This window comes from Felis catus, chromosome C1, assembly GCF_018350175.1.
Source record: "Felis catus isolate Fca126 chromosome C1, F.catus_Fca126_mat1.0, whole genome shotgun sequence".
NCBI lineage: Eukaryota > Metazoa > Chordata > Mammalia > Carnivora > Felidae > Felis > Felis catus.
The window spans coordinates 2,179,232-2,193,536 of NC_058375.1; the positions used below are offsets into that span (position 1 = coordinate 2,179,232).

A 14,305-nucleotide genomic window follows, 5' to 3' on the forward strand; every position below is an offset into this window, starting at 1 on the left:
GCAGAGACCCCCCCCCCCCCCCCCCGCAAAGACCGGCCTGCCCGTGGGGCAGGGCTGCACCCAGGTGATCCCAGCCACGCCCTGTCCACCACGAAAGCGGAGCACCTGGTGGGGTCTGTCCTGGGCGGGGGGGGGGGGGGGGGGGGGTCTCCAAGCAGCGATGCTTCAGTAGCGATCGGCTGTGGGCTGGGGGCAAGGAAAGCTGGTTAGGGGACAGCGGCAGAGGGTCTGGTCCAGCCAGCCCCCCATCTCTGGGGCTCAGCACCTGTCTCCAAAAGACCCCACCTCCCAGCCCTGTTTGGGCTTCCACACTGCAGGCCCACGTCTGTCCAGCCCAACTCTGGTGCCCCAGCTGGAGCCACCACAGGGTGGGCACTGGGGGGGTGGGGCTCAGTTGGGCTGCATGGCCTCCGTGGACTCCAGGAGGTTGGCACTCTGCTCCTGAGGTGCAGGGGCTGGGCATCCCCGAAGCTGGGTGTAGCTGCTGCCGAGAGCCAGGCTGGGGTGCTGGACGGAAAGGAGGCCCACGGCTGCTCTCTCTACGGCCGTTCTGGCCTCCTTAGCTCCCGAAATGCCTTGCAGGCTCTGGGGTCATGCTCCCTGGGCAGCCCGAGGGCAGGACGGAGTGGGTCTGCTGAAGGGCAGGTCAGATGGAACTGGCCGGGGACAAGGCTGGAGTACAGTGGGCGGGGGAGGGACGGGGAGGATAGGGTGGGGTAAGGAGGGGCAGTGAGCAGGTGCTGTCCAGGCACGTGGGTGCTGCTGGGATCAGGGGAGGGAGGTGCCCTCAGCCTGTGCAGCTCATCTAGCCCCGCCCAGTGAGCCCTGGGGGTCCACATACCTACTCCCTGGACTGGGGGTCCCCACGGGGGACAGATGATGGGCCATTTGATGCAGCCTTCATGCCCTGTGTGCCCTGAGGCCCCTAAGCCCCCGGGTGAGAGTGGGGTGCACAGTCCATTCCCTACACAGCGTCCCCTTCCCTGAGCAGCCTGGCCTCTGGCGCACACGACCCCTCCCCCCGCCCAGGTGTGGTCCCTGGGCCTGGCCAGAGCTGGATTGGCTGCAACAGAGGTGGTGGTTCCTGCCCCACGGCCCCCTGGGGAGCCCCCTTCCTGGCCCCGGGGGGTAGGGGAGGATGCTGGGAAAGGGATGTGGCGCCCAGCCATCTTGCCCCTGGGTGGGGGTCCGCCCCCCCCCCCCAACCCTGCTCCAGGCCTGGAGAGCCCAGCAGCCTCTCCGGGCTGAGACTGTGATGATTCAGTGCCTCTTGCTCTTTGCTGGCAGGCGGGGGTGGGGTGGGGTGGGTCCAGGTCCTCAGTTTCCCCACAGACACTTCCCTGAGATACTGGCAGGAAAAGCTTCACTGGGGAGGGGCGGAGATGTTCTTATTAAATGTTTATTAGAGGGCCGCACTGGCAAAGAGAAAGAGTGTCCGGGTTTATGAGTGGGTCGGGCCGGCCAAGGGAAGACCATCCTCTTTCCGCGGTGAGTTGAGTACATCCAGCACCTCACCCGGGGCTGAGCTGGATCACAGGCGGCGGGGCTGGCGTCTCCGTCCACGTCAGCAAGGTCACAGACCAGACAGGGCCTGGCCACGGAACCGAGTGCCAGGAGCCAAGAGAACCGCTCGGCCGTGGCCCAGCCACAGACCCCGAGCCGGCCACGGTGCCAGCAGTTGCTGTCCCGATCGCCCAAGGCTCATGAGATGACAAGCCAGAGCCACCAACACAGACATCTGGCAGGTCTGGGGTTCCCAAGACCAGGCAGAGCCACCCTGGTACACCTGCTTCAGCCCGGCCCAGCCCAGCCCAGCAGCCGCCGCCTTCAGGGGCCAATGGGAAGGCTTGGAGGTGACCACAGCCGGGACAGGGTCTCAAGGCAGCTGGGTCCTGTCCTACAAAGCAGGTTGGCTGAGCTCTGAGAGAACCGTGTGGCTTTGTGAGTGTGCCCCCCGCCCCCCAGGAGGAGGCTCAAGCTTCACACGTGTCTGGTCCTGGTGGCTAAGGGCCTGGGTTCAGCGTGCCTCTTGCAAATGCTCCCCAAATCAGCAGAACACACGGCTCGTCTTTTGCAAGTCACAGAACACGAAACAGACGGAGTCAGAAAATGACAAAAGCCAGGGAGGCAGTTTCTTGACATCCAGGCCGCCTAGGAGGCAGAGGCCAGTAAAACCCACCTACTCTGTGGCCGGCTGGTGCCTGGCTTCAAGCACGTTCTGCCTCCAGGGAGGAGTGTGTGTGCTCACACACGTAAACACACACACGCACGTGCGCGTGCACACACACACACACACTCACTCACTGGTGGTCTATGGGCCCAGACATTCAAAACTGGAAATCCCTAAAACACAAGATGCTGCACAACAGTTCACCCCTCATGCGGCCATGGCCACTGTCCGTCCTTGGGCCAGCTGACGGCAGAGGTGTCCCGTGCGTCTGTGAAGCCTGTTCTGTGCTGGAAACCTGCATGCTGGCCCTGAGCTGCATGTTCCGACATCTGCCCGTCCCTGTGGTGCAAGCGCACAAGCGAGCAAAGCCCCGATCCTCTTTCTGCCCTGCCAGGGCCGCACGAGGGACCTGTGCGGCTCTACCCCTAAAGCATCCACAGTATTAAGAAAAATGCCTTTGCCAATTCCAAGATCACACAAAAATATTCTTTTCATAAAAAGATGATTTGTGGCCAGCTAGGAACATGGAGTCACTCCAGGCCTCTAAGCTGCACTACTGGTTCGGTGCGATTTTAAAAGCTGCTGTATCGTAGAAAAATAATTGTGTGGTTCTGCAAAACGCACATTGTTCAGCTTCCCAGTTTAGATCTGAATAGCAAAACCAATCAGTGTCTTTCTCCCCTGAATGACGTCAGTCGCTGTGTCTACGTGATTTCGGAACAAACATCCTGAACGGCTCACTCCAGTATTTGAGAAACTTCATACAAAGCGTTAGTACAATCAGTTTGGTGCCGAAAGGCAAAGTCACCTAAGCACGCGACAACACGGCATCATCTGTGACAGAATCGTCTGGAAAAGCAAGGGACGCGCATCTTAAAAACCACCGAGGTGAAACTTAACAAACAACGTAACAGCACCGCACACACGCCCCGCCGCGGCCCGGGGCTCAGCGGATCACGGTCACGTGGGGAGCAGCGAAGCCCAGGTCCGTCTTGGAGGGGTACACCACCCTCAGGTGCCCTTCCTCATCCACCACCCGGACCTGCTCCACCACCAGGGAGGCGTTCCCAGCCTTGTCTGCACTTGCGTTCGCGCTGGGCTCCGGAAGCTGTCCAGAAAGTGCGTCGGCTTCAGTATCTGAAACGGATCCGTCCTCTTTATTTTCTAAAGTATATTTGCTGATTTCTGCCATTTTCTGCAAAAGAAAAACATCTTTTTAGAGGTGATCAGGAAAGATACGCAGCAAAGGCAGCCATGCGAGGGGTGGCAGGAAGATGGGGGGGGACGACACATGTCATCTGTGCCTCGCGGCCAGAGCGCCGACGGGGCGAGATGATGAGGCCGGCTCACCAGCACCAGGGCGTCCATGATCTCTTTACATATCTGTAGACTCGTGGCACTTGTTACTTCCAAAAACAAATCTGAGGTGGTTTTCTTAATCTGAAAAGGAAATGACAAGGATTTCAGAAAAGAATAAAGTTGTCGAAAGTAAGACGCCAGCAACTGTTCCAAAAAAAAGCCTCTAAGACAGTGTCTGTCCCCTTCCCGAAGACAGGCATGAGCCAGAACGCCGTGCACACGGGGGCCCTTGGTGCGGCACTGAGTGTGACGGGGACGCTCTGTGCAAGCGGCCCGGGCTCTCAGGCCTGCGCGTCCGTCCCACGGGACATCACGTCACTGGACGACTGACGCTTGTGCTAAGTCTGCACGTGAAACAGCCCCGGACGCGCATGTGCAGACGGCGCCTACCTTCGTCTTCTCGCTGTTGGTTATGGGCGGGAAGGAGATCACATCGCCATCTGCATCCACGAGGCAGGGGTAACTTTCTTTACCGTCCAGTAAGTGCAGGTACCTGTGAGGGAGGAAACACAGAGTGGAGACGACACTACGAGAAAACGTGCCTAGAGGCCCGGACAAATCGGTTCTTTACACAAAGTCGGTGCAACACCAGGGAATGTGTCCTCAGCTCTGGACAAAGGACATTCTACAGCCTGTGCTCACATGGGAACGGTGGCCGGCAGGCTGGATGCCCTCTTGGTTCTGTGGCCACAGGTCGCCCTTCACCAACCTGTGCCCCGCGCCACATGGACAGAACTAGGGGGTGACCACAGTGCCCTCCCGTGTCCCTGTGCATCCGGCGTGGACCCCGCTGTCCCTCCAGGCCATAGAGCCTGCACCTGAGAAAGACTGTTCTCCCCAAGTGGCATCTGAGCCCCGGGGCCCTCGAGAGGAGAGGCCTAGCAGCGCTGCTCTCACCCCAGGCAAGAGTCCCTAATAGCCTGGGGAATGAGGTCTGGGAGGTTTTCTCAACATCGGGGAGGAGAAGAGGAGAAGGATGCACGCCAGTCAGCCTGGGAGTGAGCGGGGGTGGGGACAGCGCCCCGAGGGGATGCCCGCTGACCTGTGCAGGCCTGAGACGTTCTGCCTCTTCTTCTGCTTCCTGTGCTCCTCGGCCTCCAGCTGCAGCTGCCGCACCAGGTCCTTGGCCTTGACTTCTCTGCGCCCTAAGGGGACGATCTGTGGGGCGGACACTGCTCCGTGAGCTCCGGGGGGGGGGGGGGCCTCCTGTGCTCACTGGGCCATTGGTATCAACGTCCCCTCTTGGCTCTCCCTCGGGGAGCCCTGTGACCACGGGGCCCCTCTCCGGCACGCATGAGCGCCCCTCGGGGACCTCACCACCACTCGTCCCCTCAAGGCGGAGCGCAGCCTCCAGGCCACCCACAAACGACGGCGTCTCCCAGGCCTGCGGCCCCTGGGCGACCCGAGGGAGGGGGCAGACCTGGACCAGCCAGGCCCACGAAGCTCAGCTCCACACGAGGGGTTTTGCGGTTTGCTATAAACCACAAGTTTTGCTTAAAAGTGACCACACGAAGGAAACCACTTTCCGGCTGCTACCTTCCCTGAGGAGTTCACTTTTACAACGGGCCTGACGAACCCGCCAGGAGCAGCCTGAGATTCTATCTCAGAACTGGCGTCACCAGAGCGCACCTGTCAGGGGGGCACGCGGACAGGGCCGCTGCAGTGGCAGGCAGGGAGGGGCGCAGGGCGTCACCTTGAGGTCCTGCGGCGGGCGGGTGTCGTACAGCAGGGGCCCGCGGACGGCTCTGAGGTCGTGGGTGGCGATGGTGGCGGCCGTTCTCTTCTCACAGAGCTCCTCGTGGAGCTTGGTCTGCAACACACGGCCCGAGGCACCCAGAGCTCAGCGCCCTGCCCCCGATGCCCTGCCCCCCTGGCCTCCCCCTCGGCCTCCCCAGCCAAAAATGTATTTTGTGGAAACTTCCCTGGACGATTATCTTATCTGTTTACTGGCAGAATTTCTTGTTTCTCTAACTCTGGAACAGAGTATTTGAGACTTCAAAGAACCCTCCTTGAACTAGAATTTATGACTGAATAAACAGAAGTAGGACTTAAAAGGAAAACTATCCCCAGCATGGTTTCCTTCCAAAACACCGATCTCTGGGTTTTAAACTCCCGGCTGGGAGTGCCCTTTGCTTCCTCCCTGAACATGAGCTTCCAGAAAGCTGCCTCTGTCCCCACGGGCCACACTGGTGGGGGGGGGGGTCTGCAAACTCCAAAGATGGGGTTTTTACTTTAAAAGCTGGCAGACTGCATACAAAAACAAATCAGGAAGTTCGTCTAGCTAAAACCCGAACAAAAACTAAACAGCTCACACGACAGCAGGCTGGCCAGTGCTGACGACCTCCGTACTGTCTTCTACGAAACCAACTGTGCAATTCATTACAGAAACCCCAAATCCCAACCCCCAAGACGTCAGAAACTCGGGAAACGCTCATCTCCCATCGCAACAAAGCCTTCAGAAATGAGGCAGGCCTGGAAGGGTCTCTCCGGACGAGCTGACAGGCAGGCAGCCTCCTGGGCCCGAGGCCCAGGTCCGACCTGCCCTGGGGCGCACCCGGCGGGTGTCATCCTCACCCGTGCCCGGAGCCAGGTCCCGCCATGCACAGCGTGACACCGGGCCACCTCGCCCCTCCCCCCACCGCAGGCCGCACACACCCACCTGGGAGGTGAGGAGCCGTCTGAGCGCGTTCCCCGTCTGCAGGTCTAGGCCCCTCACGATGGCCCCCACGATGAACGGCCGGACGTCCCTGACCGTGGGGCTGACCCGCACTGTCAGCGGGGCGGGGCTCTCGGACACGTGCAGCACCCGGAGCAGCATCCGGCCGGCGTCGCCCACCTCCTCGTCCTCCGCCTCGCCGCTCTCCCTCCTCCGCCGCTCACGACGCCTCCTGCGGGCCTCCTCCTTCTCCGGGCCGTGCGCCTTGCCCCCGCCCCGCCCGCCGCCCCGGCCCCCGGCGCGCAGGTACTCCAGGATGGACCTGGTCTGGCAGCCGCGGACCATCTTCTCTAGCCGCCGGTCCGTCAGCTTGTTCCCCCGGAAGTTGACCTCCTTGAGCTTGGGGCAGTCGGCCAGCTCTGCCGGGACCTCGCTGAGCTGGTTGTTGGAGAGGTCCAGCGTCTGCGAGGGACACAGAGGACCCGGTCACAAGCAGCCCACCCAGCCACGGGGCCGTGCCGCCTCCTCCAGCACCCCCGCCCGCCCCGCGGTCTGTGCCCAGACTGACGCCCGCTACCGCCACCAAGCAGCCCTGAGGAGGGCGGGGGGCTGGGGGGGGGGCGGTGGTTGCCAACGGTCCCCACAGAACGCCTGTCCTCCTCTTCCTGCTCCCCTGCAAGTTCCCTGTGACAACTGTCCCAATGGACAAGGTTAGAGGAGGAGCACAGGACACGGAGAACGTGCGGTCATGAACACTGCGTGCTTCAGAAACACGCTCCCCACAAAATGGTGCTGAGATTTTTAAAATTAGACGAACTAAACAGAACACGGCATCACCCTTCATGCAGGAACACGGTGCACGGTGCTCCAACTCTGCGTGCACAAAACGGCAGAGCGGCTCCGACCCTGGCCTGCTCTCGGCCTGCGTCTGGACCCAGGGAGGGGTGTCGCAGCCTCAAGAGGCGCACGGAAGCCGCACAAGAACCTACCGCCGCTCCTGCTGCCTGGGCTCTGACAAAACCATGTGCGGGAATCAGCAGCCCAGGGACGTGTTACCAAGGGGCCGCCCTGAGGGGTCAGGCGGGGCAGGAGGAACACTAAGGAGCGAGGTCAGACCCCAGGACACTGAGGCAGCATCTTCTGGTCGTGGGGTCTCGGCTTCCCCTTCTGCAGCCGGGTAGAGGACAGGCCCCCCAGGAAGAGGCCAGCCGCTGTCCCCTCTGGTCTCCTCCCAGGCAGCGCGGGGCATCGTGCACAGAGCCCCTTTCTTGTTCTCCTCCTGGCCCAGTGGGAAGCTCTGGCCTGGCCTTGCTCGGCACGGCTAAGAGCAGACAGGGGGCATAGGGCCTCGGAAGAAACCCTCCTATCTGGTCAGCTGGAGTGAGCGCGGGGGAGGGCGGCTTGGGGAGAGCTCTGGGGCACAGGGGGCCTGTCTGGACTGCACCCAGGGTCAAAGCCACACCGGCAGGCAGCCATCTGCACGCAAACCTACGGCAAGAGCTCACACTTGGTGGGCGAGACTGCTGACCAGTCCTGGTTCTGGCTGGGATGTTAATGGGCCCGGATAAAGAGGGTGACAGACTTCATCACGAACTGGAAAGGGGGCAGGGGCTCTGATGATCCAGAAGATGCCTCCACTTTGGCTGGTACAGAGGGCTTTGGACGGAACTTCACAGACTCAGTTACCAACAGAGCTGTCCTGGCTCAGGCCATCAAACTGCCGAGAAGCCGGGGAGCCAGAGTGGAGGAGGGGGTCAGAGCTGGGGGAAGGGACGGTGTCGTAGAGGAGCCTCTAAAGGCTATGCTGGGGCCTCAGCAGGGTGGCAGGCTCCCATCTTGCACTCAGGATGGGGACGAGGAAAGGAGGCATGGCTTTTAGTCACCTTGGGGGACCAAGGGGCCTGAGAGGCTGTGGGCAACGCAATTTCGTACAATTGTGCCCATTTCGTGCCTCACTGGGCCCTTCTCCCCGGCTTAAGTGGGAATGGGAGTGGGGGACGAATGGACTGTATCACGGCCTGTCCCAGTCTCTGCCACACGGAGGCTTTTGAGTGGCAGCGAGAGGCTGACATTCTGAGGTCAGCCCGCCTCCCCCCCCTCACATGCCAGCTTTGGAGTCGGCCGCACTGTCCAGGGGGCTTTGGCCGGCTCAAGGACTGCACTGGGACGGCCCTCACTGCTGCACGGAACCAGCCAGCCGGGTAGACGGAGCGCGCAGGTAGCAGAGGAAGAGCCGGCAAGGAGGGGAGACTGGGGGACGGGGCCTCACTGCCCGGCCACTTCAGCCACAGCCTCTGCAGGCCGGGGAGGTCTCCACAGAGGACAAAGGTGTGGGGTTACTGGGGGGGGCGGGGGAGCTCTGCCTTCAGAGGCAACAATGACCGAATAATGGACATTTCAGGCCCTGTGCCGCGACCCTGTGGGAGTATAAACAGGGAGGGGAGGAAGCAGCAGATCAGGGAAGTTGTGCCAGGCTCTAGAGGTGGGGGCCTTGTAGAGATGCGGACACCTGCACGTAAGAGGACAAGCCGCCCCCACACCAAGCCTGCGCTCCGTTGGCACTGGGCACCACAGCAGCAGACTCCATGAGGTCTCACGCCTAGAAAAGCAACACTAATGGGAGACAGGACCTTCAGGAGACGCCGAGATGACAGGTAACGCCTGTACGCGGCTGAAATCACGCAGGACCGGGGAACAGACGGTCTTGCTTTCCGACGGAGGAAGTGGAGTCTGGACTGTAAGTGCCAATCCCCAAAAGGTACAAAATGCACAGAGGCTGAAGGGAGTGGCGTCCAGGAACCTGCCTCTGCCTGGAGCCGACCCATGAGGACGCCCACTTACTCCCTTCCTGCCGGTAACACAAACATCTCCGACCTGGGTGAGGCCGCTGACTGCCTTCTGGGAACATCCCTTCTGCTGGGATGTGCTGCTGGGGTGGGGGGTCCTAGATCCCCGGCTGGGCGAATGGGCGAACCGAAAACAACATGTCAGCCAAGGGCGTGTTGGCCAAGGGGACCTGGACGTGACCCGGGCACCCAGTGAGCCTGTCACCTCTGCCCTGCTGAAAAGATAGAGATGGACGAAGGGCTCCTTGGGGCTGGACAGGGGTTTCACATGCAAAGTTTGGTTTCTCTGGGAAACCTGACCACAGTGGGAGTCCCATCTGTGAGCCACATGGACGGTCCCAGTGAGCACGGGCCTCGAAACAGGGGGAGGCCTGGCCGGTGTGGCCTTCCAGCCGGCTTCCAGCTGCCAGGCCCATTCCTCTGTCAGCCCTGAAGGCCAGCGCCCCAGCCTGAGTCAGTCGCCTATGACAAAGGCAAGGGTGACACAATGGGTCATCATCCCTGGTGCACCACAGGTGACAGAACCCCAGAGCAAGGACACATGCCACCAGGAGAAACCACTCCAGATTCTCTTAGGTCTCCCATGGGGAGCCAAGCTGGATGGCCAGACAGCAGGACGGCGACAGGGCGGGCTGGGTCCGGGCAGTTAAGTAGGTGGTGAGGTTATGGCACAGTGGATACGCAGTGGTCTCTCGGGCTCCCTCGTCCCAGGTGGCGGGAGTGGGGAAGAGGGTCTGGGGCCCCCATCCGGGGCAGCTTCCTGGGGGAGGGTGCATGAGGCACGCATCTCCCTGCCTCAGGGGAAGTGAGGGGACAAGTGGGGGCCCGTGGGATGCTACTCTGGTGGCCCCCGTGGAACCGAGCCTCTGGGCATTTACATCCTGTGTGGCGTCTCCCCACGAATCTGGACTGGGCTCACTCGCTTAACCAGTGGGTGCAGTGGGAGCCAGGGTGCTGGTTCCAAGCCCCTTCTTCAAGGAGCCCTGTGGTCGGAGAACTGGGCCACCCTGCCGCGCGGGGAGAGGTGGCGAGATGACATGGGGCCAGAGGAGCCGGCACAGCATCGCAGCGGAGCCCAGCCCCGAGCACACGTGATCTATGGCAAGCCCGGGATGGAAAACGGGCAGCACGTGACATGACTGGTGTTGTTTTTGGCCACAAGGTTTTGGCACGGTCCTCAGTCACGGTGACCGCAGCACCACCGCCCCTGTTCATGGCACTGTGGCCGTCCCCAGTCTCTCACAGGTGCAGGAACCGGCAGCAATGCCAGGACACGCTGAGGGGACCCCCACCTCCGCCTGTAAGCTCAGTTCTCCACCCAGGCCGCCTCCCCGCAGCACCCACAAGGACGAGAACATGTTTGTACTCAGGACCCCAGCGCGCACACAGGGCAACGCGGCCTCGCACGGATCTGGTACCTCTCCTCACGGAGGCATCGTTTCAGAGAGGCCCCTGAAGGACAGCTGAGTCCAAGAGGGACTCCAAGCGGCTCTGGCACGACCCTCCCCAAGACACAGGGGTCTTCGTGGGGAGGAGAGCCGATGGGGGCCTAGCAGCGGCCAGAGTGGAGGAGGCCAGGGGGCTCAGCAGAGGAGACGCACCCTGACCTGGATGCAGGTGTCTGCACACAATAAAGGCCACACGCGTCACCGGTGGGCACCACGGACGCGGTACAGAACGTCTGAAACGAAGCAGTCGTACACACTGGCAAGCGATTCCGGTGAAGTACAACACCCGATCCTGCCCTCGAGGGACCGCGCTTGGCTACACACCTGGCCCGTCAACCTTCTGGAAAACCAAGAGACCGAACAGACCCGAGCGAGCAGCGTTGTACATCACCCGTCACACCTCTGCCATAAAGGGACGCCTTATAGCCGGGGGTGACCAATAGGTCCCAGGAGCACCCCCCACAGCCTCTTCTGGAAATGCCAGCAAGCACTCTGCTGAGAGGCCTCGTCTGTTTCTCTTAACTACACACACACACGTGCACACATATTCATGCACACTTGCAGACACATCTTTACACAGACATACATGTTTGTAAAATCAGGTGGCAACACCTTAAGAGTAACTTCGGCTGGAAATAGATCAGTTGCTAAACTGTATACACATTTTACTGCTTAAAAAAAGTCTGCATGGGGTGCCCGGCGGGGGGGCGGGGGGGCTCAGCCAGTTAAATGCCTGACTCTTGATCTCAGCTCAGGTCACGACCTCACTGTTTGGGAATTTGAGCCCAGAGACCTGCTTGGGATTCTTTCTCTCTCTGTGCCCCTCTCCTGTGTGTACGTGCTCTCTCAAATAAACATTAAAAAAAAAAAAAGGTCTGCATGAAAAGGATGAAAAGTAGGAGCAAAAACAAACAAAGACCTGCTTTTTTCAGAACGAAAGGAAAAGGGAACACGGGGAAAGAGGGCTGCCCAGGGGCCTCAAGACTGGAGTTAGGGCAGGGCTCTGCAATGTCCATCCTCCCCTCTCCTGCACACCTGTCTCAGCCAAGCATTACGCTGGTGCCTGCAGACCTAACGGGAGTACGTTAGCAGCCTCTGGACAACGGAATCTAGAGAAAAGCCCAAATGATTTGTTGTGGACTCGGCAACCCCTTCCGGCCTTCGTTAAACCAGGAATAACAACTCTTACTTTAGAAGGCGGTCGTCGGGGTGAAGGGAACAGCATACAGGAAATCACACCGTGTGGCATTATGCGAAATCCCGGTAAATCACATCTCCGGGCCTTGCCTGGGTACCCCCCCCGCCCAGAGTCACTGAATCATTTCACAAATGCGTGAAGACACAGAAATTTAGGCGTGGGGCGCTGCTGTTGGGGCAACCACGCGAGGATGGGGAGCCCGGACACGGGAGGGAGGGCGGCTGGGACTGCGGCGTCCCCGGGACGGCTCGCCCGGGAGCAGCTCCCTCCCCACCGCTCCTCCAGGGCCCCGGCTCGCAGTCCCCGCTGACCTTGAGCGAGGCCAGGTGGGCGATGTCGGGGCTGAGCTCTCGGAGGCAGTTGTCGGCGGCCGCCAGTTCGCTGAGCAGGGGCAGCGCGCCGGGGCGGAAGAGCGCGGCGGGGAAGGAGTCCAGGCGGTTGCCGGTGAGGTTGAGGGTCTGCAGGCGAGGGGCGCAGCGCGCCAGGTCGGCGGGCAGCTCGCGCAGCCTGTTGCCGCTGAGGTTGAGGCTCTGCAGCTGCGGGAGGCCCGGCGGCTCGGCGGGGCCCAGGCCCTGGCCCGGCGGCAGCGCCTCCAGCGCGTTGCCGGACAGGTCGAGCACGCGCAGCGCGGGCAGCGGGCCGAGCTCGGGGCTCAGGCCGGGCCCCAGCGCGTTGCGCCGCAGCACGAGGCTGTGCAGCTGCGGGAGGCCCTGCGCCAGGCCCGGACCCGGCTCGCGCAGGCTCCCGCAGCCGCTCACCTCCAGGTAGTGCAGCAGCGGCAGCGTGAAGAGCCTCGGCGGCAGCCGCCCGCCCGCCGCGCGCACCCGCTGCTCCAGCCCGGGCCCCGTCAGCAGCAGCTCGCGCCGCCGCTCGCGCTCCGCCAGCTCCAGCTCGGGCCAGGCCTCGGGGACGGGGGCCGCCGCCGCCGCCGCCATGACGCCGCCGCTTCCGCTGCAGTTCCCGGGGCACTTCCGGGGCACGGCGCGTCACTTCCGGCTCGGGCCGGGAGGAGAGAACGCGCGGGGCGGGACTGGTCGCGCGGGGGGCGGAGCGAAGCGAGGAGGGGCGGGGCGGGCGCCTACCGGGGAAGAGTGGCAGAGAGGTGCCTCCTGGCGGCCGAGGGCCTTTGCCGGCGCTCCGGAGGCCGCACCTCGAAGAGTCACCGTAGCGGAGCGGCGCGTCCTGGGGAGGCGACCCGCCTCCCGGGTCCAGCCCCTCGCCTCGCGCTGCCCCGGGTCCGGTTCCTCGCCCTGATCGCCCTTGACCGCCCCTCGGGTCCAGCCCCGCGCCCCAATCGCCCCGTGGGTCTCGCCCCGCGCTCCGCGCGACCCCCTCCCCGGTCCGGCCCCACGCCCCGCTCGTCTCCCCGGGTCTGGCGCCGCGCCCTGATCGCCCCGACAGCCCCTCCACCCCAGGTCCGCCCTCGCACAGGGGTCTGGGATCGAATCTCCTGGTTTGCACCAGCACCCGGGGCAGCTGTGTCGTCCACAGATGAGTGGCTCTCGCATCAGAAGCGGGAGATTACCAATGACGGAGGCCTGGCCCCTGGTTAGAGAGAGATTCTGGCCTAATTAATGGTCTGGGCTGCGGGTCGGCCCGGGATGGCCCCCAGTTCCCAGGTGTTGAGTGGGTGGCAGGGTTGAGAAGGTGCTTGGGGATGGGTCAGTTTTCGCTGGTCAGGCACCACGCCAGCTGGGGCGTTGGAGAAGGGAAGGGGGAGTGCGAGCTCAGGGTAGCTGCCCCTCTGCTCATTAACGCCCCACCCCAGGGGTTGGGGGGTTCCGTTGCTTCGTTTTGTTTTGGAATTTTTGAACTTTGTATTGAAGTGTGATCTACACCCAGAAAAGTGTGCACACTTTGAATTTTGCCCCAATTGAACACATCCGTGTAGCCATCATGCACAAGAAACAGGTTATTGCGTCTCCTCAGCCCCCTGGTGCCCCAAGGGGCGTGGCTTTCTTGGGCCCGGACACCACACATCAGCGCTTCCTGTGTGATGTGCAGGGTGTTCGCCGAGCCTGGCTGCTTTCCTTCCACACCGTGCCTTTGGGATTCATCCACGTGACAGGCAGCTGTGGATGGTCTGCTGTCTAGTATTAGAAGTAAATTGTGAACATGCCGTATTTTTCTCCAGCGGGGTCCTCGGGCTAATTGGGAACCCGCCCCCCTCCCCGCAGCACGTCACCCAGAGAAAAGATGGTGTTTTGCCTTGGTTGCCTTTGCGACCAACTCCATCTGTGAAGGACAGGCATCAGTGGGGGCAGAACTTGGAGCCTGCATCTGGCCCTCCTTTCTGAGCTGGCTGCAGCTCAGAACCTGCAGGACCTCGTGCTCTGCGTCCTGCTGGAGCCACGCCATCCAAGCGCTGCAGAACTTTAGCCTTCCCCAGGGATTTCTTGGTTTCTCTGGAGTAGATTTTTGGGAATGAGTCCACCAGCTCATGCTATTTATATTGCCCTCCTGACCGGCTATGAGAACATTAATGGTTTTATAGTAGCCAACACTGGAAACAAACCAGATGTCCATCAACAGGAGAATGGATCAATACTGGGTGAGACATCTCCTAAAATGGGTGAGCGCGTCGGGAGTGAGTATTCGGCTACGCCCGACAGCATGGTGATTCTCAAG

General features: G+C 61.8%; 1 protein-coding gene across 1 annotated transcript; it reads right to left on the reverse strand.

Annotated features, from left to right (window-relative positions):
• Positions 1-1,383: 1,383 nt before the first annotated feature.
• Positions 1,384-12,638, reverse strand: LRRC47 (leucine rich repeat containing 47). Its single transcript, XM_019836048.3, has 7 exons — positions 11,989-12,638; positions 6,189-6,647; positions 5,223-5,339; positions 4,572-4,687; positions 3,920-4,022; positions 3,521-3,610; positions 1,384-3,365 (listed from the first exon to the last, which is right to left on the reverse strand). Exons 1-7 carry the CDS (start codon positions 12,610-12,612, stop codon positions 3,117-3,119), a joined length of 1,758 nt encoding a protein of 585 aa, XP_019691607.3. The 5' UTR covers positions 12,613-12,638; the 3' UTR covers positions 1,384-3,116.
• Positions 12,639-14,305: the final 1,667 nt, after the last annotated feature.